General features: G+C 44.0%; 2 protein-coding genes across 2 annotated transcripts in view; one reads left to right on the top strand and one right to left on the bottom strand.

Moving 5' to 3' along the window:
- Window positions 1-16503, bottom strand: part of LRRC45 (leucine rich repeat containing 45) — a 35523-nt gene extending 19020 nt beyond the window's left edge. Inside the window, exons 1-10 of the mRNA XM_077458862.1 lie at window positions 16383-16503; window positions 11910-12221; window positions 11155-11216; window positions 10392-10462; window positions 8696-8874; window positions 6010-6138; window positions 4012-4124; window positions 3879-3937; window positions 3708-3785; window positions 2096-2231 (exon numbers count right to left, since the gene is read on the bottom strand). Of these exons, the coding sequence (XP_077314988.1) occupies window positions 2096-2231; window positions 3708-3785; window positions 3879-3937; window positions 4012-4124; window positions 6010-6138; window positions 8696-8874; window positions 10392-10462; window positions 11155-11216; window positions 11910-12141 (1059 nt within the window). The 5' untranslated portion in view covers window positions 12142-12221; window positions 16383-16503. The remainder of the gene's footprint in view (window positions 1-2095; window positions 2232-3707; window positions 3786-3878; window positions 3938-4011; window positions 4125-6009; window positions 6139-8695; window positions 8875-10391; window positions 10463-11154; window positions 11217-11909; window positions 12222-16382) is intronic.
- Window positions 16504-16633: 130 nt separating this feature from the next.
- Window positions 16634-25392, top strand: CENPX (centromere protein X). The gene is made up of 5 exons (XM_077458864.1): window positions 16634-16729; window positions 19162-19213; window positions 23496-23549; window positions 24989-25077; window positions 25155-25392. The coding sequence occupies exons 1-5, from the start codon at window positions 16694-16696 to the stop codon at window positions 25167-25169; spliced, it is 246 nt and encodes an 81-aa protein (XP_077314990.1). The 5' UTR covers window positions 16634-16693; the 3' UTR covers window positions 25170-25392.
- The last annotated feature ends 1210 nt before the right edge of the window (window positions 25393-26602 follow it).

Below are 26602 nucleotides of genomic sequence, written 5' to 3'. Positions count from 1 at the left end.
GAGGCTTCAATGAATGCATGAATGGTCTACATCAGGGATATGCAATTAGCGGACCTCCAGCTGTTGCAAAACTACAAGTCCCATCATGCCTCTGCCTCTGGGTGTCATGCTTGTGGCTGTCAGAGTCTTGCTATGCCTCATGGGACTTGTAGTTCTGCAACAGCTGGAGGTCCGCTAATTGCATATCCCTGGTCTACAGTATGGGAGGAGCATACACTGATATTTTTTAAAAATTTGATTAGTTCAAAGCTCAACTCCCATGCAGTAGCAGCTCATTTAGCCTAGGTGTAAGCAGAAAGCATATACTCATCTGATCCTTCAATTTCCCAGAAAACGGCGCTCCCCTGCGGTCCAGTGGTGGACTGTTCCTGGTCTATGAAGCATGCTCTGGGTCTGATGACGTCAGGAACAGTGCACTATTCAAGACCGCTGGAGCACGGGGGTGCCGGACTGGTCTTGTGCTGGGAGGGCTGGAGGATCAGGTAAGTATATCTTTGCTCTCCTCTCCCCAGGAAAAAATAAGCAGTTAACCCGTGCAGTGTGAGCCCAGCCCCACTGCATGCGAAAACTGTATTTTTTTTGCCTGGAGTTGGGCTTTAAAATTATGAATAATGCCCTGTACACACGGTCGGACTTTCCGATGGAAAATGTGCAATCGGACCGCGTTGTAGGAAAATCCGATCGTGTGTGGGCCCCATCTGACTTTTTCTGTCGGAATTTCCTGCACAAAAATTTTGAGAGCTGGATCTAAAATTTTCTGACAACAAAATCCGATTGTTTAAATTCCAACGCATGCTCAGCATAAATAACGAGACAAAAGCGATTGGCTACTGGCCCGTTTATAGTCCCATCGTATGTGTTCTACGTCACCGCGTTCAGAACGATCGGATTTTCCGACAACTTCGTTCCGGATGTTTTTGTCGTAAAGTCCGACTGTGTGTACGGGGCATTAGTGTTCGTGAACTGCATAGAGAATTTTTTTTTTTTTTTTTTGAGGCAAACTAACCCTTGAAGGTTTCAATAGAATTTAGATGAGAGTATTAGAATCTGGATTTTTTTTCTTTTTTTTTTTTTTAATTACTGGATTGGGTGATGATCCAATGTAATTGGGCAAGCACATGGAGGACCCAAATTAGCATTATTGGGGAACCAAACAATTAAAAAGGAGAAGAATAGCCAAAGATTTTTTTCGCTGTACTTCTCCTATGGATCACAGAAGTGCAGTTTGCAGTTTGGGCTAAAGCCCCCTGTGGGCTGATGTCACAGAGACGGTCCAGGCTCTGAAGAGATCCTAACCATATGGCCAGGATCCTGGAAAGGCAGCTGGCTCAGCTACCCATTGAGCCCCCCATACCGATATATTTATCTCATATTCTCTTCATAGTTCATCTGATACACATAGAACATTGCATGCGAGAGGGCAGGTGCCCAGGTAAAGGGAGAATAACCAACTTTATGTCATCTGCTGTTTTAATTTGGTTATAGCCTCTTTCAATAGGATTACAGGACCAGAAGTAAAGCGGAGTTCCACCCAAAAATGTAATTTCCTCTTTAAGAGAGGTGACCCCCTGACATGCCACATTTGGCCTGTCATTTTTTTTTTGGGGGGGGGGGGTGGAGAAGAAACCTTCCAGCTCCCACTTTCTCCCGGCGCACACCTGTGGTACCGGAAGGCAGATCACCTCTCTCCTCCTCCCTTTGGGCAATCATCTGGGACACGTCACAGGTCCCAGATGATTGCCCGGCCAGTCACAGAGTGGCTCGCGCATGCCCAGCTGTGAAGCCACAGCCGGGCGCCCAGCGTGACTATGCCGGCGCCACAGAGAGGAGGGGGAGACGAGTGGGGCTTCGTTCCCCCGCATTGCTGGACCCTGGGACAGGTAAGTGTCCGATTATTAAAAGTCAGCAGCTGCAGTATTTGTAAATTAGTAAATCAACCCCATTGCCCCTAAATCCTACATTATCGTTAGTGCAAAGTTCTGCGTAATACATCTCTCCCCCCCCCCCCCCGTAAACTCAAACTTGGAACAATACCTCTCTGCCCAATGATAGCGTCAGTAAAACAGTACCCTCAGTAAAAACATTCCCCATATACCTCCTTCTCCTTTCGCAGCTCTTTAACAAGTTGTTCCCGCAGGTTGGCACTGTCACGCTTCGTCTGAGTGAGGATCAGTTCCAGGTCTTGTGCTTTCTGTTGTGAAAGAGCCAGAGCAGCGTCAGACATGTGTAACCTGGAAGAACGAAGAATACACGCACTGTGTTCAAGCAAGTGGCAGAAAGGGGCATTTGGTATGCATTTTTAACACCTGGCAAGCACCACCCACCTGTCCAGTAGGAATGGGTACACCTAGTTCAGGGCATGGTGGTTATATTTTATGACCACCGGGGTTTTTATGTTTTCTAAAAAACAAAAAAAGCCTTCAAATAAAAAAATAAATAAAAAAATAATAATAATAAACGTGTTCATAGCTTGTTAAAAAAAATTGCAAACAGGTAATTTTTCTCCTTCATTGATGTGCACTGATGAGGCTGCACAGATGAGCTGGCACTGATAAGGCTGCACTGATGGGCACTGGTAGGTGACACTGCTGGACAACACTGATAGGTGGCACTGATGATGAGGCATTGATTGGCAGCATTGATGGGCACTGGTAGGTAGCACTGCTTAGCAATGCTGGTATGTACTGGTAGGTGGCACTGGTGGGTTTGAGTGTGCGGGACCGATGTCCCGTTTACACAAGGTGGTAATCGTCATTTTTTTCTCCTCATGCTGTCAGCGTGAGGAATAGAAAGCCAATTACCAGCTTCTATTTACATCACGTGATCAGCTGTCTTTGGCTGACAGCTGATCACGTGGTAAGGGGTCGGGCTCATTTACACTTGCTTCAAAACAAGGCTTTCGGGCGCTGTTACTAAATAAAATGGTTATCTTACAGTATTGTTTACGCTTGCTTTTGCCTTTCTTTGGCTTCGCTTAAAAAAAAAAAAATTGTACCCCATGTAGCTTTATTGGTGATTCAAAGAGTCTTCAAAGCCTCCATAGAAGTCTATGGCAAAGCTTGCTTGAAGCCCCACCGAAGCCCCATCGAAGCTCCTCCAAAGCCTCCTCGAAGCACCAAGCAAAAGCAAGGTGTAAACAGGACTGCAAGCCAACTATTTTACTTACTGACAGGAGCTTTGACTGGCGTTCAGAGAGCTTTAACAAAGCCTGTCCGAAGCCTTGTTTTGAAACAAGTGTAAACCAGCCCTTTTTCTGATCTGTGATCAGCCAAATCTCATGAACTCTCTGATCACAGAGCAGGGCGCGGAAGCATCACATGCACGAGAGGACGTACATGGACACCCTCCCGGCAATTTAGGCCCTGCTGTAACCATCTTTCACCTATAGCACAGGCGGCAAAAGGTTAATTATGACCCCTGTGGAGGGGATATTATACGGATATCAGGATGCTATAAAAATCTTCTTTCTAGCCCTGATGAAGGGGGCACTTAGACCCCTGAAACGCATTGGATCCTTTTTTGAATTGTACTCCTGACCTTTAATGGAATAAAGTTGTATCTGTACTTCTTAGCAATGTTGCGACGCTTCAGTTTCAACTCTTTTACATCATGGTAAGGTTGCCATAATGGCTTTTTGAAAATACAGCTCTCAAAAAAACAGTACCACCAAAGCCACTTCATGAATTTTCTAGTAGGAGGCTTCTTACTTGGCCGTCAGTGAATTTACAACAGATTTCCTATCCTCTAGTGTTTCCTGGAGTTTATTGATCTGTAAAGTCGTTGTCCTGGTAAAAAGAAAAAAAAAAAAAAAAAAAACATAAGAAAAAAAAGTAATGAAAATAATCTTCGGGTCCTAGATTTTCTTCTCCAAAACCAACCTGTTGGAGCGACTCATCTCCTCCTTATGCCTGTCAATGGTTCCCATCAAGTCCAGAAACTGCAAAAAGAAGTCAGTTACAGATTACAGAGAACTGTCCTCAGACACCGGACTACAGACCGTCCATCACTTACCTGCTTGTTCTTCTCCTGTTTCAGATTCTGGACTTCCTTTGTCAGGATCTGTCTTTGGTCCACATGATCCTTCCTCACTGTCTGCCTGTCCTGGTTGTGATCGACACCCTGCTCTGCAACACAAAAATACAAAAAAGGTAACCCATTTCTAATGCTGCATACACACGACCGGACTTTGACAGCAAAGGTCCGTAGGAACGAATCTATCGGACAATTCGATCGTGTGTGGGCTTCATTGGACCTTTGCTGTCCAAAAATCTGATGGACTTTAGAAATAGAACATGTTTCAAATTATTCAGCCGGAACTCCGCTGGGCCCAGTTCCTATAGAGAAATGCGCTTGTGTGTATGCTAGTCCGGCTAGGGACGCTATTGGCTACTGGTTATGAACTTCCTTATTCTAGTCCGGTCGTACGCCATCACGTTCGAATCCGTCGGACTTTGGTGTGATTGTGTGTGGCCAAGTCCGTTCATTCGGAAAGTCAGTCGGGAAGACCGTTGGACCTAGTTTGTCGAAAAGTCTGGTCATGTGTACGCGGCATTAGAGTAATCAATACTGGCCAATCAAAGTTGAAGTAGATATTAGGGTTGTCTGTATTCATGTCTCCCCCTGTTGTTCACCATGGGGATAATAATGCTGCAATGTTTGTATTTGTCTGTCTGTTTTTTAACGAATTTCGACAAATTAGTTAATTTGGAAATATCCGAATTAACAAAAACACGTTTAATGAATTTTTCCAAATATTCGTAAATCCGAATCTTCGTAAATTCTAAAATGGGAAAAATTTTCTATATGAGTAAATTCGTAAATTTAAAAGTTCAAGAATTCATAAATTCAAAAATGCGAAATTTCGTAAAATAGCAAATTCATAAATTCAAAAATACGAAAATTCATAAATTCGTAAATTAAAAAAATTCATAAATTGGAAATTCAATAATCCGAAAATCTGAAATAATAACTGATAATAATTTAACTACTGCTAACTATTAAATTATAGGTATTGGAATTTCCTTTCAAATTTGGCTGTTAGTGAACGTAGAGAATACGAATTTATCCGAAGATACAAATTATCCGAAATAACAAATGCCGTATCTAAACGAATGGAACGGAACAAATTAATAATAAACAACAATAATAATAATAAATAAAAAAAAATTATTATTAATTCATTGCGTTCCATTTGTTTAGATGCGGCATTCTTTATTCCAGATAATTCATAACTTCGGATAAATCCGTATTCATTACAGTCACAAACAGCCAAATTTGAAAGGAAATAACAATATCTATAATTTAAGTTAGTTATTATTAGTTAGTTAGTAATTCTTTCAAATTTTTCGGATTTTCTTTCTTATTTTTGGATATTCAAATTTCCAAACTTACGAATTTATGAATTGCGATCATAACGAATGACCCGAAAAACAGAAAAAAATAAATAAATAAATAAAACTAAAACAAACTAATTTTTCAGCAGTGCACTTGTCTAATAAGCACTTCTTTCATTCTGAAACTTTGCACGTGGCTTTTTGGCGGCTGTAGATTCCAGGCTTTGATGAAGCATGCACCTTGTAGGCAGCAATGGCAGCTCTGACAATTCTGCCCACTATAAGCCGGCCATAGATGGATCAAATCTTGGCCGGTCCCTGCTGATTCGATCGATCCATCTGTGGCAGGCTGGTTTACAACCCACGTAAACCCATCGATCGACTTGGGTAAAATCAGCCTGTCTGATTTTTTTCTCCCATGAGATTACTGCCGGGGGTTATAGCAGCTAGCAGTAATCATTTCATTCTGCTGGCTGGGAAGGCTCCCTGCCGACAGAATTCAATAGTGCTGTGGGAAAGATTCCCCCATCAACACGGTCAATTAGAGAGAGGAGACCGGCCTAGGATCAGCCAGTAACCCGAGGGAGGTGAAAAGTAGGCATTGGTACCAGGGAGCAAATAATATTAGACCCTTTTGGTTTCCATAGATATGAAAGACTTGGAAAGCTTCACCCACCGATAGCCTTTAAGATGTCACTGGGGATATTGTTGCCAGACAGCTCCAACTTCCTGATGCTCCGATTGTTCTGCAAACAGTTAAGAATGGTTCTGCCTCCGAGGAGTCCAATATTATTCCACCGCAAGTCTGCAAGAAAAAACAGCCCCATCAGGAATTCATTCGATGCCATGTACTAACATCTTCCCAAAGACCTGAGTCTATTGGCTCTAGGTGCACTTAAAGCTGAACTAAGCCGTATCTAAGCACCAGATATTGAAAATGCTATTTAATTAATTTTTTGGCATTCAACGTGACTTCAGCCACCCATCCATCCATGTCTCCATACTTTATTTTGTCACTACCCTAGCATTTCTAGCTGTGGCCATCTTGAGTAAGGGCAGATGATTCATGTAGCATTTACATTCTGGAATCCATCTGCCCTTAGTTCAAATGTAGGCAGGAGGGTGTGCTTAGCTTAGCTCTCGTGAAGACTAGACATGTGCAATTTGTTTAGTTCCAGATTTCTTTTTTTTAACAAATTTGTTAATTCTGAAATTTGAATTTTCGTATTTTGACTTTCCAAATTTCGGAAATTGCAAAATTTCGGAAATTCCGAATTCCAATTTCCGAAATGTTCCAAATTTAGAATTCGGAAATTGCTAAATTTCGGAAATTGGAAATTTCAAAATTTCATAAATTCAAAAATACTAAAATTTGGAAATCCAAAAATAAGAATGAAAATCTGAAAATTCGAAAACCTGAAAATCTGAAATAATAAATTATAGGTATTGGAATTTCCTTTCAAATTTAGTTAGTGAACATAACGACAAGTACGAATTTATACGATGTTACGGATTATCTGAAATAACGAATGCCGTATCTAAACAAATGGAAGGTAATAATATAATAATGATAAATAACAATAATAATAATAATAATAATAACAATAATAAAAAAAACACCCTTTTCTATTCCATTTGTTTAGATGCGAAAGTCGTTATTTTGGATAATTCCTAACTTCAGATAAATTTGTATTAGTTACTTTCACTAACAGTCAAATTTGAAAGTAAATTCCAATATCTATAATCTAATAGGTTATTATTTCAAATTTTACTGATTTTCTTTTAAATTTACTAATTTCCAAATTCCAAAATTGGTAAATTTGAAATTCGGAAAATCTAAAATTTGAAAATCCGAATTTTTTTGTCAGTGCACAGGTCTACCGAAGACTCAGATTTAGGACATCATTTTGGCCCAGGTCAGAAACCAGGAAGCAACTGAAGAAATGTAAAAAAACAAAAACAAAAAAACACAGAGACAAAGAAATAATTTCAGAACTTTTTACACCTTAAGACCCCTTTCACACCACACCGCTGATAGTGCCGGCGGGAAAACGCCGCTATTTTTAGCGCCGTTTTACCACCGGATTTGTGGCGCATTTCGGCCGCTAGCGGGGCGCTTTTACCCCCCGCTAGCGGCCGCGAAAGGGTTAAAACCGCCGGCAATACGCCGCAATAGCAGCGTTTTGCCGGCGGCATTACAGCGCTGCCCCATTGATTTCAATAGGGAGCAACGGTGGAGGAGCGGTAAACACACCGCTCCTTCACCGCTCCAAAGAAGCTGCTGGCAGGACTGTTTTCTGACGTCCTGCCAGCGCACCGCTGTAGTGTGAAAGCCCTCGGCTTTCACACTACAGTCAATGGTGCAGCTTCTTTAGGGCGGATTGCAGGCGCTATTTCTAACGCTATAGCGCCTGCAAAACGCCCTGGTGTGAAAGGGGTCTTAATGTAACCTATAAACTGTACAACTCAGTTGAAAAGCAAACTGATATCTTTTAGGGAGGGGGAAGTAAAAATAAATAAACTAAAATAATGTGGTTGCACAAGCCTCACTTCCTGATTCCCTTACCGAAGATGGCGGCGGCAGCACCCGAGAGCCGAGGGAGAGATCGACTTTGCGGGCGCCCTGGACAGGTAAGTGTCCTGATTTTAAAAGTCAGCAGCAGGCTTCCCCGTCGGGAGAACACAGTGATTATTGCTAGTGGCTATAGCAGCCGCTAGCAATAATCGCATGTAAAATCTGACAGGCTAGGTGTACCCAAGTTGATCGATTGGTCAACCTGGCTACATTCAGCCTGCCCATACATGGTTCCAATCTCGGCCGGCTTTAGATTGCACATGTTATCTGCTTTTCCCCAAGGGTTGCAGTTGGACACTTTGGTCCACCGAACACCTGAATGAAAACAGCTGTGTGATATCTGACCTTCAGATGTTCCAGGACTGGCTCGTGTCTAAAAAGTATTTATGACAGGAAAGTTCCTGATGCTCACAGCAGCTAAAGATGAGCCTGGGCATCCACTGACCTTTCATATCACACTTTGCTTGACTCCAGTTAGCTGCAGGTCGAGTCGCTCCCAGCTCCCCATTACATATAAACAAAGGAGCGGGACGACCTTATATGGACACATGCCCATAGTAAGTCAATGTCCGTCCTGCAGCTGATTGGAGTAAAAAAAAAAAAAAAAGTGCAATTTTAAGGTTTAGATAGACATAGGTTTCCAGAACGTCCAAGCTCATCCTACTTTTATTCTTCCACACCATACTGGAAAGAAGAAGGAGTCTGATTGCTACAGACTGTAAAGACTGCTTTTGCTTCAGACACCTTTAGCCAACGAGGTCCAGTGTGACTTCCTCCAGATTATTACCTAATTCTTGGAGGGTGAAGTTGCGTTTCAAGGTCGCCGACAGTTCTTCTCCTCCTTTGTGATTGATCTGATTATTGCGAAGATCCAGATTCTGCAGAGTCTGGTTAGAGCCGAGTCCATCACAGAACATGGAGAATCCTTCTTCCCACATCCCCAGGTTGTTCCACTCCAGAATCAGGCTAAGAGAAACCCAACAAAATCCATCAGCTTTTCTGTACGTTAACATCTTATGGGAAAAACAGTATCATTCAGTAAGGGCATCAAATAGTTGCTTAGCTGGCCATAGATGCAATATGACAGTTAAAAGGTCAAGTTAACCTTTTGGGAGAAAAAATAAAATAAATAAATTAACAAAATGGACATATTTCTGCAGAAAAATAAAATAAAATAAATAATATGCATTTTATAATTTTTTTTCCCACAGGAAAGTATTGAACCTGCGATCAGTAGATCACGGGTGCAATGTCAGGCTCCTGCAGACTCTCAGTATAGCTGTCTGCCCATACCTCCTGTACAGGCAGAGCAGGAAGATCAATGAACTATGAGAATGCTCACCAGCGCCCCCACACTTATTTATACAGCATTTATATGGCGCCAACAGTTCGCGCAGTGCTTTTTACGTTAAGGGCACAAAGTACAGTTACAACACAATTCAATAAAGGAGGAATCAGAGGGCCCTGCTTGTTAGAGCTTACATTGAGAACTACAAGCTGTTGCTCTGATGGCAGAGGGTACTTTTGGTCAATTTATTCACAGATTACTGGGAATGAATGACGCAGCTGTGTGAGGGCGGAGCCCCACACAACTGTACCGTTTTTAACCACTTGCCAACCAGCCCACCGTCTTTATACTGTGGCAGGTGGGCGCCTTCCCGCGAATCGCTGTAGCTGTACGTCGGCCCCTTTAAGAGCCATAACAGGAACGCGCACGCCCGCTGCATGGCGGGGAACCCAATGCGCGTGGCCGGCGGCCACAATGTCCACCGGCCACCCGCGATTGTGGGAAATAGAGCCAGAATGGGGATCTGTCAATGTAAACAGACAGATCCTCATTCTGACAGGGGAGGAGAGAGAGAGAGAGAGATCTGTTGTTCCTAGTGATTAGGAACAGTGATCTCTCTCCTCCTCCAGTCACTTTCAGCCTGTAAAATGTTAGAAACACCTCCCAGGGAACACATTTAACCCCTTGATCGCCTCTGATGTTAACCCCTTCCCTGCCAGTGATATTTACACAGTAATCAGTGCATTTTTATAGCACACTATAAATGTCACTGGTCCCTCAAAAGTGTCCGATCTGTCCGCCACAATCCCACAAAAATAAATAAATTTGCAGATCGCCGCTATTACTAGCAGAAAAATAAATTAATAATAATAATAATAATGATGGATGTCCCCACGACTGGTGATGATAACTCATTAGTTACGTCAAGGTCTTCCACAGCCATGATCTCAGCACTGTCCTGATGCACACATTATTTCTGAAGCCCAAGGACCATCAGTCGATCCATCATGATGAATTACTATGCTCCCCCTCTGATTTTAGGGGTTTTGAATGTAAGGACAGAAAGAAATAAAAAAACATGGCGGAACTTGGAACTCTCATCCACTCAATTCTAAACAAAAACAAAAAAATAAAAAAAATTGCTAGACTCAGCTTTTAAAACCCCCAAGTGATCTATGGTACCATATCTACATACCTGGTGATTGAAGAATTTTGTCTCAAGAGCTTTCCAAGGGCCTCCGCACTATCACCGCGTAGATTGTTACCCTGCAAACGCATACACAGGTACTCTTTGAAACTCTCAGCTCAAAAAACATATTATTACATTAATATTATTACATTATTATTATTATACAGGATTTATATAGCACCAACAGTATGCGCAGCTCTTTACAAAATGAAGGCAAACAGGTCTATACAGGCTGGTGTCGCGCCCCTATCCTTTCAGATGCCCAAAGAATTGATATATAGAAGGGATACTTCCTTCCAGGGCTAAGCTGCTGTTGCTTACAGAGAAGTGGCTTCATCTTAATCAGCACTTGGCCACCAATAAAAGTGAACCTTTGCTTTGTCCATACAGGGCAAAGTAAAAGGCTTACTGAGCTCCCCTTATAAACAAGCACCTACTTACCTTTCTACACTCTCAATCTGCTCCATTTAACCCCTAGGACCCAGGAAAGAAAGCCCTGCATTATCCCCAAACCAACATGTCACAGTTCATGCCGGCTAATGGAATTCATGACCCCAAGTGACAGCTCTAGTTCAATCAGAAGGCACCTAGTGCTGTCACATGGGAGAGGGGGAAGTGGATCACAAGCTCACCCATACCAGGAAGTGCTGAGTGACAACTACACATGAAATTGAAAAACATTTCTGCTGGAAATTCACTTTATATCTGTATTTTAAATGCAATTACAAATATATATATATATATATATATATATAATCTCCCCACTCACCTTCATATTTAAGTGCTTCACCACAGAGTTTGATCGGAGGCCTTGTAAAATGAGCTTGGCACCTATCCAGACAAAGTAGAATTCTAATTAACAATTTACACAATTTGTATATTAATCCTCAATGTTGAAAATTGTTTAATAAACATCCTCCCTTTCAAAGTCACCAGCCAAAAGCTTTGCGTGGCTCTTGATCCTGAGTGTCACCATCACCTCTAATTCCTACAAAGAATTAGGATTCAAACAAACAGTTCCTGATCATATGATCACTGCTACAAATAAGTCTTTAGCAGTAGATGTCGTGGCAGCCTACAGATTGGAGGATACCTCTTTTTTTAATACTGCAATTTTCAGATACAGTTACATTACTAAAAAGAATAAATTCAAAATTAGACTTTTTAACTATATCTTTTGCCAGCCTATAATAAAACAGAAATGGTATTTATTAATCCAATTTACCGAATAAAAAAGTCTCATTTGCCCTTAAAAGATAAGTACAGGCATACCCCACATTTAAGTACACAACTGAGTTTATTTACTAAAGCTGGAAAGTACATAATCAGGCTCACTTCTGCATAGAAACCAATGAGCTTCCAGGTTTTATTACTAAAGCTTAATTGAACAATCTGGGGTTAGAAGCTCATTGGTTTCTATGCAGGAGGGAGCCTGATTTTGCACTTTCCAGCTTTAGTAAATAAACCCCATTGTGTACTTAAAAGTGGGGTATGTCTGTATGGGGTTTTGCTTTTGGCACCAACCTTCCTCGCTGAGCATGCAGTCACTAAGTATGACATCGGTAAAGGTCACATCATTCTCAAGAAGAAGACCCAGGACCTGGCAGGACTCCAGCGAGAGGATCTGGGTGGATAAATCTAGCCGCACTCGTGCAGAGGCCTCCCTGTGTTCTTGCAGCTCCCGCAGCACTGCGTCCTGAGGCTCTGAGCCCTTCTCCTGGCAAATCCGGACATACATCCTCCTCAGTTCATCCATTGCTGGGGGGGGGGGGGGGGGTTATGTGGGGCTTCACTGCAAGGCACTCAGTTAAGGGCAGCGACAGGCGGGAGTCAAGCCTGCAAAAAAATAAAAGAAAAACGAAAAGTAATGACTTGTCAATGTTAAAGAGCAAGTATATAAGTCGGAAATGTTTATTTTGCTGGCCAGAGTCACATTTTAATGCAATGCACGTCAGCGAATGCAACAGTGTGAATCTGCCCTGTGATCACAGAGTGTTTGCACTCCCTCTATGCACACAAAGTCATGTTATTTTCTCCAGAGTCAGAGCTAGAGCGCTCCAATCAACCAAAACGCATGCTCCCTGCTCATTGGAGGGCTCCAGTTTTGAGTCAGCAGGGGGCTTGTCAGACCATTACAGAGAGACCACTGCTGGAGGTTACTATTGCAATCACTGACACCAATCCTGGGGATTATTATTGCAATCACTGACACCAATGCTGGAGGTTACTATTGCAATCACTGACACCAATCCTGGGGATTATTATTGCAATCACTGACACCAATGCTGGAGGTTACTATTGCAATCACTGACACCAATCCTGGGGATTATTATTGCAATCACTGACACCAATCCTGGGGATTATCCTCTCTGCAGCTTGCTGGCAGGGGACAGGTTTTTCTTCTGGAGCTATGGCTGCTTTCTAAAGAGAACAAACTGTAATGCCCGGTACACACGATGAGATTATCGGACGAATGATCTCCGTTTTTTGTTTTTTTTGCATTCAAATCTCAGATCGAATCTGATGAGTTTACTAAATCCAAGAAAATTCTCGTACGACAGAATAAAAATTCAAAAGTGATGTCATGGTTGTAATGCAATTGTATTGCATTTTCGAACGACAGCTGTACTGATTAAATTAAAATCGTACGATCTGGCATCGTACAAAAAAAATAAATAAAAAATTCCGCGCTTGTCCGATCAAATAATATCGGATGAACTGTCCTGATCAGATTATCGTACGATCGCTCTGAAAACTGCATTTTTCATATGATTTTCTGATGGGCTCTGGTGTGTTCACACAGCCCACGTGCAGAGCCCGCCAGGAAGTCGGCACTGCGCTGTGCTAATCACAGGGAGTGAGACATTTTCCGATCTCTGCGGCCGCGCATCGGGAAAGGTCTTACTGCCTGTTATTAGCGCAGCGCCAACTTCCTGGCAGGCTCTACAAGTTGGCTGTGGGAACACGCCGGAGCCCATCCCTAGCATTGAACGCTGTGAACCTGGAATGCATTTACCTGATTTAAACTGAATGTTCAGTTGGGCCTTAAATCTCAACTGACAAAAATGCTTTGCATACAAGAAATCTAAAGAGCTTTAAAGGGAAAATAGAGTCTAAAGCCGCGTACACACGGGCGGACTGTATGGCCAACTTAGTCCGTCAGACAATCCGACGGACAGTCCGTCCTACTTTCGAATGAATGGACTTGACCACACACGGATGCACAAACAGTCCGTCGAAAGCTTGAGCGATGACGTGTACAGCACGTACGTCGGGACTAGAAATAGGAAGTCCAATACACAGCAATGCAACCTTTCGCCGTGTAAATCCTTTCTGAGCATGCGCCATACTTAGTCCGTCGAACTAGCCCACTCACGAGCGGATTGTCCGCTGAAACCAAAAGTATGACAGACAATATTACGGAAATTCCGAAATACTTAGTACGCCAGACTGCACTCTGAAAAAGTCCGCTGAAGCCCACACACTAGCGGACTGTCCGCTGAAATGTGTTTCGACGGACTAAGTTGGCCAGACAGTCCGCCCGTGTGTACGCGGCTTAACTGAAGTTACTGACACTAATTCTGGGGGTTATTATCACTACCACTGACACCAACACTAGGAGTAATTATTGTGGTCACTGACACCAATGCAGGACGGATTTTAGTAATCACTGATAAGGATGAGCTCAGGCGTGTTCGCAAACAGCACATGCAGAGCCGCTGGGAAGTCGGCACTGCAGAGCGCTAATCACAGGTAGGGATGAGCTCAGGCGTGTTCGCATGGTCCACGTGCAGAGTCCGCCAGGAAGTTGGTGCAGCGCTGTGCTAACCACAGGCAGTGAGACATTGCCCGATCTCTTCAGCCGCACATCGGGGCAATGTCTCACTGCCTGTGATTAGCGCAGCCCTGGGCCAACTTCCTGGCGGGCTCTGCACGTGGACCATGCAAACACGCCTGAGCTCATCCTTAATCACCGGCAGTGAGACATTGTCCCAATGCGTAACTGCAGAGATCGGAAATGTCTCACTGCTTGCGATTAGCGCTCCGCAGTGCCGACTTCTTGGCGGGCTCTGCACGTGCTGTTTGCGAACACGCCTGAGCTAATCCATAATCACTGACACCAATGCGGGGGGATTATAGTAATCACTGACACCAATGCTGGAGGTTACTATTGCAATCACTGACACCAATGCTGGAGGTTACTATTGCAATCACTGACACCAATGCTGGAGGTTACTATTGCAATCACTGACACCAATGCTGGAGGTTACTATTGCAATCACTGACACCAATGCTGGAGGTTACTATTGCAATCACTGACACCAATGCTGGAGGTTACTATTGCAATCACTGACACCAATGCTGGAGGTTACTATTGCAATCACTGACACCAATGCTGGAGGTTACTATTGCAATCACTGACACCAATGCTGGAGGTTACTATTGCAATCACTGACACCAATGCTGGAGGTTACTATTGCAATCACTGACACCAATGCTGGAGGTTACTATTGCAATCACTGACACCAATGCTGGAGCTTACTATTGCAATCACTGACACCAATGCTGGAGGTTACTATTGCAATCACTGACACCAATGCTGGAGGTTACTATTGCAATCACTGACACCAATGCTGGAGGTTACTATTGCAATCACTGACACCAATGCTGGAGGTTACTATTGCAATCACTGACACCAATGCTGGAGGTTACTATTGCAATCACTGACACCAATGCTGGAGGTTACTATTGCAATCACTGACACCAATGCTGGAGGTTACTATTGCAATCACTGACACCAATGCTGGAGGTTACTATTGCAATCACTGACACCAATGCTGGAGGTTACTATTGCAATCACTGACACCAATGCTGGAGGTTACTATTGCAATCACTGACACCAATGCTGGAGGTTACTATTGCAATCACTGACACCAATGCTGGAGGTTACTATTGCAATCACTGACACCAATGCTGGAGGTTACTATTGCAATCACTGACACCAATCCTGGGGATTATTATTGCAATCACTGACACCAATGCTGGAGGTTACTATTGCAATCACTGACACCAATCCTGGGGATTATTATTGCAATCACTGACACCAATGCTGGAGGTTACTATTGCAATCACTGACACCAATCCTGGGGATTATTATTGCAATCACTGACACCAATGCTGGAGGTTACAATTGCAATCACTGACACCAATGCTGGAGGTTACTATTGCAATCACTGACACCAATGCTGGGGATTATTATTGCAATCACTGACACCAATGCTGGAGGTTACTATTGCAATCACTGACACCAATCCTGGGGATTATTATTGCAATCACTGACACCAATGCTGGAGGTTACTATTGCAATCACTGACACCAATCCTGGGGATTATTATTGCAATCACTGACACCAATGCTGGAGGTTACTATTGCAATCACTGACACCAATCCTGGGGATTATTATTGCAATCACTGACACCAATGCTGGAGGTTACTATTGCAATCACTGACACCAATGCTGGAGGTTACTATTGCAATCACTGACACCAAAGCAGAGGGTTATTATTGCAATCACTGACACCAATCGTTCAGTGACTGTGACACCCATGCTGGGGGGGGGGTAATTACCATATTCAGTGACTGTGACACCAATGCTGGGGGGTAATTACCATACTCAGTGACACCAATGCTTGGGGTTAATTATCATATTCAGTGACTGTGACACTGAATGCTGGGGGTTATTATTGCACCCACTAATGATGGAGCTTATTTCACTTCCACTTTATTTTCTGTGTGCACTGTTGCACATTGCAGCACAACTGCCCTAACATGTCACAAGGCCAGGCTGACCCAACTACACACCGACTCCCCAACAAAGTATTCCTGCAAATGAAAGTAAACATTGCCAACTAAGCAGCATGACTCTACAGTTATATACATCATAACTTTTATAATCTCAGGAAAAACAACTCCAATTCTCTCTGTAGGATCACTCACCTCTACCGGTCTTCTCTCCATGTACACACAACTTGTAACCAGGAAGACCTGTCACTGCAAAGCCGCTGTTGGAAACTTATCGTGTCTTCATTGGTCTCTGTATAGGCGCCATCTTTGTGTAGCCAATGTAATACGATTGACTAGTCCTTATCCTCAAGAAAAATGGCCGCCTTCAGAGACTGTATGGAGTTTCGCGCTCTTGTGGTTGGAACTTGGTACGCATGCGCCTTTGTGTGTAGTGGGCAGCTAGCCAATCAGAAGGCGAGAGGGCGGGGTGTAGTGTTTTCGCGCCCCGTGCGGATTCAGAAGCAATGGAGAGTGAAGAGGAGGTGACGGGGTTCCGCAAGGCGAGTGGCGGCTGTTACCATGGAGACGGGCGGCGGGGCGGGTAACCACGGGCCTGGTCTGCTATATAACCCATAGCAAATTATTAGAAATGAATGGCTTCAGCTCCACCCATGTTGCTATGGGTTACTGTACATGGAAATATGGAGAGCCTGCACACTGAGTGACCCTTCTCCCCAGCAGGAGAAGAGGGGAGGTGTTCTGTAGTGTGGTAGGGGAGAACTGACAATGCAGTCTCTCCAGCACTGAAATCCCATGCAGTGCTGTCAGCCCTGATTGAAAGTTCTCCCCCTGAAGGACTACACAACACCTCCTCCTTATGTAGATGAGAAGAGGGGGGTGTTCTGTAGTTAATCCGGGTAGAACCCAGCAGGGCTGACCTCATTGCCTTCGCTGCACTGAAATCCCAAGCAGTAATATCAGCACTGCTTATGATCTTCTCTGCAGGACTACACAACACCTCCTCTTGATGGTGATGAGAAGAAAGGGGGAGGGGCTCTGTAGTCTAGCCAGAAATAACTGGGCAGGGCTGACAGCACTATCTGCTCTGCACTGAAATCCCAAGTAATGCTGTCAGTTCTTCCCTGCAGGACTGCACAACACCTTCCTCACATAGAGAGGGGGGGGGGGGGGGGTTCTGTAGTGTAGTAGAAAAGAACTTGGCAGAACTGCTAACACTGCTTCTGCTGCACTGAAATCCCAAGCAGTGCTGCCAGCCCTGCCCATTTCACCTCCAGTTCGACTACAAAACACCTCCAGACAGGTATTGTGTTGGTACTTGCAGCCTTTTTAAACCAAAAATGTAATATCCTGTACAGCTAACCAATCATTAGATGTGGGTTTGCATTTGTTCGTTTCTTTTTTTTTGGGGGGGGGGGGGGGGGCTCTTCACAGCAGACAGCAGGGGGAGTGATGCATCAAGGGCCTGCTGATTGTAAAAGTGAAAGAACACACCCCCAGGCACCCTTTGGACGTGTATGTTCCAGTGACAGTGGGTGCACAGACAATCAGACCTGCTTCGACCAGCCACCGCAGTTATACAGCGGCAGGTTGGCTCCCCTGGGTGAGCCGTCGTAGCTGTACGTCGGCTCTTTAAGATGCTGCAGCAGGCATGCGCCCACCCGCAGCGTGTTCCCGGGGGCCAATGTGCATGACCGCCAGCACCAGCTATCGCTCATGACAGAGCGAGAACCGGCATCTGTGTGTGTGTGTGTGTAAACACACAAATCCTGGTTCTGTCAGGGGAGAGGAGACAGATCGTTTGTTCCAGTCAGCCACATTTCCCCCCCTACAGTTAGAACACAGTCAGGGAACACACTTAACTCCCTTGATCACCCCCCTAGTGTTAACCCCTTCCCTGCCAGTTATATTTATACAGTAATCAGTGGCTATTTTTTTTTAGCTCTGATCGCTGTATAGATGTCACTGGTCCCACAAAAGTGTCCGATGTGTCCATCGCAATGTTGCAGTCCCGATAAAAAAATCGCAGATTGCCGCCATTACTAGTAAAAAAAAAAAAATATATATATATAAAATAAAAATGTCATAAATCTATCCCATAGTTTGTAGACACTATACATTTTGCGCAAACCAATCAATATTCCCTTATTGCAAATATATATATATATATATATATATATATATATATATATTTTTTTTTTTTTTTACCAAACATATGTAGAAGAATACATATCGACCTAAACTGATGAAGAAATTTGTTTTTGTATTTATTTATTTTTTGGGATATTTATTTTAGCAAAAAGTACTAAATATTATTATTATTTTTTTCCCTAAATTGTCAGTCTTTTTTTATTTCTAGCGCAAAAAATAAAAATCGCAGAGGTGATCAAATACCACCAAAAGAAAGCTCTATTTGTGGGGGAAAAAAGGACATCAATTTTGTTTGGGTGCAACACTGCACGACCGCGCAATTGTCAGTTAAAGCAATGCAGTGCCGAATCGCAAAAAATGACCTGCTTGGGAAGGCGGCGAATCCTTTCCAGGCCTTGAAGTGGTTTAGTAGCTGATCAGCACAGCTAAAGTCTGCGCCATCTAGTGGCCAGGAGAAAGGAGCATGCTGGTTTAAAGGGATGCCGGGATGTGTTCTTTTACTTAGGTTTATCGCTTGTCATCTCTTACTCGATTTGCATCTGAATGGGTGACTAGACAGCTATTGAGAAAGCAGAAGGATTTGTAGACACTGGCATAAAGGAAATAGATGCAGATGGCGGTTATTTTTTTATTTTATTTTTTTGACTTCAGTTACACTTTAACTGACACATACTGCTAAACTTGGCCTGGGTAATTTAAGCTTTGAACGTTTCGGTCACAAAAGGGTCAAACTACCTTTGCAAAAGGGCTTTGCTCAAAGTATTGCTTAAATTGTTTTTAAAATCCTAAATATCCTGACAATCATTATTCATCCTCATTACAGGAAATCGTCTCCAAATTGCTGCATTTGTATGTGGAGGAGGGCAAGACCAAAGGTAAGTCAGAGGATTCAGAGATAGAGGGGGAGAGAGCAAAATCTGGTGCAGCTCTGCATGGGAGCCAATCAGCTTCCAGGATTTATTGCCAAAGCTTAATTGAACAAGCTGAAGTTAGAAGCTGATTGGTTAGTGTAGAGGGCTAGAGAGATCACATGGAACCCAACGTGTGGGCGTTTTTTGGGGACAGTTTCATAGTTAGTAAGGTTGAATAAAGACACCAGTTCAACCTGAGTGAGTGTCTACCCCTATCCCTGTACATTGCACACTCACATTGGTCCCTACCCTCAAGGAGCCCACAATCCAAGGTCCCCATTCATATACTAGGGCCAATTTTGGACAGAAGCCAATTAACCTACCTGCATGTCTTTGGAGTGTGGGAGGAAACCAGAGTACCCGGAGGAAACCCACGCAGGCACAGGGAGAACATGCAAACTCCAGGCAGGTAGTGTCGTGGTTGGGATTCGAACCAGCGACCCTTTTTACTGCTAGGTGAGAGTGCTAACCACTACACCACTGTGCCGCCCAGGGAGGAGTCTGTAGGGGTAACATAGGGTACAGACCAGAGTATAGCGTAGTGGGGTCAAGTCCAGCATGCAGGGCAGAGATCTGGGCAGAGAGGGTTAAGTCTAGATCACAGGGCAGAGAGGGTTAAGTCTAGATCACAGGGCAGAGAGGGTTAAGTCCAGCACACTGGGCAGAGATCTGGGCAGAGAGGGTTAAGTCCAGCACACTGGGCAGAGAGGGTTAAGTCCAGCACACAGGATAAAGATCTGAGCAGAGAGGGTTAACTCCAGCATGCTGGGCAAAGATCCAGGCAGAGAGGTCTAGGTCCAGCACACAGGACAAAGATCCAGGCAGAGAGGGTCAAGTCCAGCAATCTGGGTAGAGAGGGTCAAGTCCAGCAATCTGGGTAGAGAGGGTCAAGTCCAGCAATCTGGGTAGAGAGGGTCAAGTCCAGCACTCTGGGCAGAGAGGGTCGAGTCCAGCACTCTGGGCAGAGATCTGGGCAGAGAGGGTCGAGTCCAGCACTCTGGGCAAAGAGGGTCGAGTCCAGCACTCTAGGCAAAGAGGGTCGAGTCCAGCACTCTGGGCAAAGAGGGTCGAGTCCAGCACTCTGGGCAGAGAGGGTCGAGTCCAGCACTCTGGGCAGAGAGGGTCAGGTCCAGCACGCTGGGCAGAGAGGGTCAGGTCCAGCACGCTGGGCAGAGAGGGTCAGGTCCAGCACGCTGGGCAGAGAGGGTCAGGTCCAGCACGCTGGGCAGAGAGGGTCAGGTCCAGCACGCTGGGCAGAGAGGGTCAGGTCCAGCACGCTGGGCAGAGAGGGTCAGGTCCAGCACGCTGGGCAGAGAGGGTCAGGTCCAGCACACTAGGCAAAGAGGTTTAGTTGCAGCACACAGGACGAAACCCTCTCTGCCCGGATCTTTGTCCTGTGTGCTGGGCCTAACCGTTTCTGCCCGGATCTAAGTCCAGCACACCGGGCAGAGATCCGGGCAGGGAGTGTTTTTCCTCATCTCCTCCAGCACTTCTTCCTTCTTGACTGAGTGGCGTTTACCTATTGACACCATTCAGTGCAGTGACTGGGGCCGGCTCACAGCCAATGCTAAGAAGAAGTGGGTGGAATTGTGTCGGCTGCCATTATTGAACTCAAGAGACTGAGGACATCTTGTGTCGGCAAGTACTTATGGTCCATGACGGCCTGCACTCAGATGAAGCGGGTGGAATGACACTGGCCGTCATTCAACCAAGGAAAGTGGGAACATCTTAAAGCGGAATTCCACCAAAAAGTGCAACTTCTCCTTTAAGCATGCCTCGCCCCCTGACTCCCCACATTTGGCATGTCATTTTATGGGGAGTCTGTACCCTTTTTTCATGGGACTTCCTGTCCCACTTCCTGCTTCCTATCTTCAGCCACCTAGGCGACTCCTCCTCTCGTCCTAGGCCGCCCCTCCCTGCCAGCAATCTTCTGGGACACAACTCGGGTCCCAGAAGATCGGCTGGCCAATAGGAGAGCACAGCGCGACTCGCGCATGCCCAGTGCACGCCCAGCCCTGAAGCCACAAGCTGTCACTGCCGGGTGCCCACAGTTACCATGACGGCGCCAAGGAGAGGAGGGGGAGAGGAGCTAGCCTCCGGATGGCCACATCGCTGGACCGTGGGGCAGTAAGTGTTGGTTTATTAAAAATCAGCAGCTATGCTTTTTGTAGCTGCTGACTTTTTAATAAACTAAAAAAAAAAAAATGGGTGGAACTCCGCTTTAAGGCGAAAGACAATTACTAAGGTGCCAGCCCAGGGGGCGGGTCTATGACAGCCTGTGCTCAGAAGATGCGGGTGGAGTCATGCAGGCCGTCATTCAACCTAGAAGAGTGGGGACCTCTTGTGGCAGGTAAACTGTACTGCAAGGGACACTTGAAGATGAGTAGTGTGGCAGAAAAGATGTACTAAAACACCGCCACAGGGGAAGGGGGTCCGTGACAGCCTTTGCTCAGAGGAAGTGGATGGAATGACGCAGGTCATTATTCAGAAGACTGAGGACCTCCTTGTGGTGGGAAAGAAGGACTACTAGGGACAGCTGAAGGTGAGTATTGTGGCAGGAAAGTACTAAGTTGTAACCCCAGGAGGACCGGTCTGTGACAGTGACAGCCTTTGCTCAGAGGAAGTGGGTGGAATCGCATTGGCCATCATTCTGGAGGGTGGGGACATCTTGTGGCGGGAAAGAAGTACTACAAGGGACAGCTAAAAGTGAGTATTGTGTACTGCTGAAGGGACAACTGAATTATTGCAAGATTTGTGAAGCTTCAGGATGAGGATGACAATCTCAGGGACTCCTAAAAAGCCCTACTCCCAGATTATTGACTTCTCATACCACAAATCCACTGCATTTATATTTTTGTAAAAAATTGTTTTTTTACTGCTGATGACATCATCAAACACTCTCCTGTACGCCTGGAGGAGGAGGCGGCTTGTTCATCACAGTCAAATAATTTCCACCTGTGTTATTGGGCTATATGTCCCATGATTCCTGGCCCATGTTACCCGTCCTTAGCTGGAATCCCAGGTGGAGAAGTAGGACTACATGGGGTGGACAGGAGACCAGATCCATGCAGCTGACGATCAAGCAAAAATGCCAGAAGACCCCAAAGAGAGGGGAACAGTAATGGCTGCGCTTTGTAATTTCTATTTTTTTTATTTTTTTGTCTGGAGTTGTGCTTTAAAGGAGAAGTTTGGAGTTTTTAAATAAAAATAAACCCACACATTCCTCCATGCTGTCCCTCACCGACTCTAGGCTCAAGAACTGATCGATCATGTGACCACCAGTCCCTCAGTTCTCGGTCCGCTCTGAGCAGAGACTGTCAGTCACCATTCTCCACTCTAACCCTACAGCGTTCACTGGAGCGCCAGGCCAGAGAGGGGACGGGTGCAGCTGGCTTCAGATTTTAGCCATGCACTGAGAGCCAGAACCAGCTGTCAATCAAGCAGCTGGTTGGATCTCGAAAATATTGTCGGGATGCTTCCAGAAGTCTGGAACGGCTCTGTGACGTCAGCCAACAGCGAACCTAAGGCCCCATTCACACCTGAGCGTAGCGGTTTTGAGTGTTTTTTTTCAGGCGTTTTGTCGCGTGTGCTTGCACGTTTCCATGCAGCGTTTTTGAGCTTTGGCCTTTTTTTTTATTAGTCAATAGGAAAAATGATCATCTATTTCATCATTTGTTGCTACGTTTTTAGATTTTGTCATCTACTTCCTGCTCCACAAATACCCAAATCTGCCCAATTCAAGCGACAAAAAAGGGTCCAGAACTTTGAGCTTCAGGCGTTTGGCTTCAGGCGACTTGGAGTGAAGATGTGAACCATCTCCATAGAGAATAATGGATTTTTTTTTTTTCCCCCCTCAAGCATTTTGTAGCTTCAGGCTTCAAGCTACACAACGCTCAGGTGTGAATGGGGCCTTAGAACGCTGTTGGCTGATTGTGGGTCAAAGTCGAGCAAAAGTATAACTCCTACACTCCTTTGTCCCACAAGATATGTACAGCCATTAAAGCTTTTGGCTATATTTAATTATTTTTTTCTTTTTTTTTTTCAATCTAAATTTATTGAAAAATAAAGGTTTGAACATACAAAATATCAAAAGTCAAGACATACTGCATTTTGGCCACTAGATGGCACAGTCATTCATAGGAATCAATGTACTACAGAAAATACGGGGAAAATTTGTCCACCCACAAATATAGGTGACATTTAGCCAATGAATGTTTAAAAAATATTATTTTTTTTTTTTTTTTAGTTGGTTCCGATGCCTTATTAGTGATGGCCGAATTTCTGAAAATATTTGTCCATGGTAAGATTAACTTTAATTAAAATATATTATTTTTTTTTCTTTTGTGTAAATAAAAACAATTGTGTATTATTATGTCATTGGTAGCAATATCAGGTGGGTAAGTGGGCAGAAATGTAAGGACTTATTCTTGCTGGTAGTTAGAATCTTTTAATATTTTCAAACAAAATGAAGGTTTCCTATTTAGAATAATAAAGCTGTCGGGTTACTAAAACAGAGATATTAGAACTGATTCATTCATAGAGTTTGTTGTGTACATAGATTTGAAAAACAATGGGATAAAGGAATATTCCTCAACTTTCGTTTATCTCAATGGGCTAGTATGCTTCGCCTATTAGCCCATTATGTGAGACTTGCCTGCAAACTAATCCCGCGCTGTCCCCTGTACAGGCTGCGTCCATCCCCCCGCCCCTCTTCCGTCCGGGGCCGCCGACTCCAGCTCTGTGCATGTGCGCGAGAGCCGTCAGTCATGGCACTTGCGAGTGAAGAAACGGCACGAAGGTCCATTTCTTCACAGCGCATGCGCCAATGACATCATCGGCGCACTACAAGGGAAATATCTCCTAAACGGCGCACGTTTAGGCGATATTTCCACTACCTCCAGGTCAGCCTTCTCCTAGGCTTACCTATAGGTAAAAGTCACACTTTAGCCCCCTCTCGACCATTCACAAAACACATGGCGCTACTCTTCCTTTTGTGAATGTGGAGATGGGGGGGAGGGGGGGTCCTTGCAGCACTATGGACCTGCAGCGCTTGCATCTAGAGTGGCCAGAAAGTAAAACGGGATCTCTACTTCCCCCAACATGTAACCAAACTGATTTTGCAGGCCAATAGGAGAGAGGCTGCATAAGGTTGATTTGCTTAATTTAATGTTTTGCTGCTGTATCCCTTCCAGCCTGCCCTGGTGTCCCTTTTTAAACAATTCTGAACACATGGGGGGGGGGGGGGCAGGAAGGATCGGCAATCATGTGACTACTGTCCGACTAGTGATCTGCAATCCGGACTGAGCGCTGTCTTTGACAGTGTGCTCACATAAACATTGGCTGCCTACTGACACATACCCTATGTTGTAAAAAGTATTGGGACGCCTGCCTTTACACACACAACGAACTTTAATTTAAGAACGGTTAAACATTCCCATAGACACACTCCTAAACCTTGTGGACGGCCTTCCCAGAAGAGTTGAAGCTGTTATAGCTGGAAAGGGTGGGCCAACTCAATATTGAACCCTACGGACTAAGACTGGGATGCCATTAAAGTTCATGTGTGTGTAAAGACAGGTGTCCCAATACTTTTGGCAATATAGTGTATGTGTGGCTGGTGAAGCCCACCCTTTTGTTGCGACACATATAAGTTGGGCGGTCTTAAAAGGCTTAATGTGATTTGTTCCCTGGATGTGTAATAGTGAATAATCGTCTATGTTGTGTCTTCCATAACCACAGAGGCGGCGGCTCGGGCAGCACGTCAGGCCAAGTCAGAAGACCTGCAGGTGGTGGATATAGAGCATGTGGAGAAGATCCTTCCACAATTGGTGAGACATTACACACAATCCAGTGAGGTGTCAGATGGTTTCATAGCAGATATTTATTTTTATGTTCTCTTCTTTAGCTACTGGACTTCTAGATAACAATTCTGGAGAAAAATATTTCTTGTCTTCCACAATCCGGTTGGCTTCTACCACCGTACGGAACAGATGTCTGCTGTCACCACGGAGTTCTCCATCTGTTTAGTATGGCTAGAAATGTTTTTATTTCTATTTTTGTATGCAGGTACACAATAGGCTGTAAGCAGATACAGTTACAGCTACAATAAAAGTTATATGTATATATATATAATATAACAAAAAGTAGACTCACTGGTTCTTTATACTTCCACATATACTACCTGGGAACTGTTATTGCCCCCATGCCGCTAGTCACTTGAATAGGTATTGTTGAACAGGGGTAGAATTTCTGCCTTGGCTGCAAAGCATTGCATCTTAGCAGAAATATAATTTGATATTTTCGGGGGGGCTGTCAGGTATGATGTATGGGGGGCCTGTGTTTGCTATCAGCAGCCCTCATAGCGGGTATTTCTCTTCAATCCTGAAGAATGGATAGAGTGGCAGGGAAATGAAGCAGAGAGAGAGGAGGTATGTGAGACCCCATACACACTATTAGATTTACTGCAGATTTTTGTCTTCGGAGTTACCAAAACCATGTAGTGCAAGAGTCTGCCTGATTGTATACAAAATTAAACTCTGAGGTTTGACCTCACATTATATGGTTTTGGTAAATCTGAAGAAAATCTAATAGTGTGTATGGGGTCTTAGCCATGTAATAAAGCTAGCCGTGTGCAGTACTGCTGACAGACAGCAGGAGGCGCTGTTCTGCAAAGGAGATCTGCCAGGCAGGAGTAAATACTAGACATGTGCAATTAATTTCATTGCAAATTCCTTTTTTATTTTTTTTTTATTTTTTTATGAATTTCGACAAATTTGTTAATTTGGAAACAGCAGAATTAACGAAAACCCAACAAATTTTTCAGTAATCTGAAATAATAACTAATAAATCATAGGTATTGTAATTTCCTTTCAAATTTGGCTGTTTAGTGAAGGTAACAAATACGAATTTATCTGAAATAACGAATGCTGTATTTAAACTAATGGAATGTAACAAATTATTAATAAAAACTTTAAATTTAATATTATTAATTCAATCCATTCCATTCATTTAGATGTGGCATTCAATAATTCGTAACTTCAGATAAATTTGTATTTGTTACGTTTACTAACAGCCAAATTTGAAAGGAAATTCCAATACTTATAATTTAATAGTAATTATTTAGAATTTTCATTGTTTAGAATTTTCGGATTTTCTTTCTTATATTCGAATTGCTATCATAACGAATGGGCCAAATTTCAAAGGAAATTCCAATACCTATAATTTTAATAATTAACGAAAATTCTAAATAATAATGAACTATTAAATTTATAGGTATTAGAATTTCCTTTTCAAATTGGGCTGTTAGAGAACGTAACTAATACGAATTTATCTGAAGTTATGAATTTTCCGCAA

This window comes from Lithobates pipiens, unplaced genomic scaffold (assembly GCF_037356315.1).
Source record: "Lithobates pipiens isolate NorthernLeopardFrog02 unplaced genomic scaffold, aLitPip1_a1.2 Scaffold_28, whole genome shotgun sequence".
In the NCBI taxonomy this organism is placed as follows: domain Eukaryota; kingdom Metazoa; phylum Chordata; class Amphibia; order Anura; family Ranidae; genus Lithobates; species Lithobates pipiens.
Note: the sequence above shows the minus strand (reverse complement) of the source record. Positions and strands in the feature narration are given on the sequence as shown.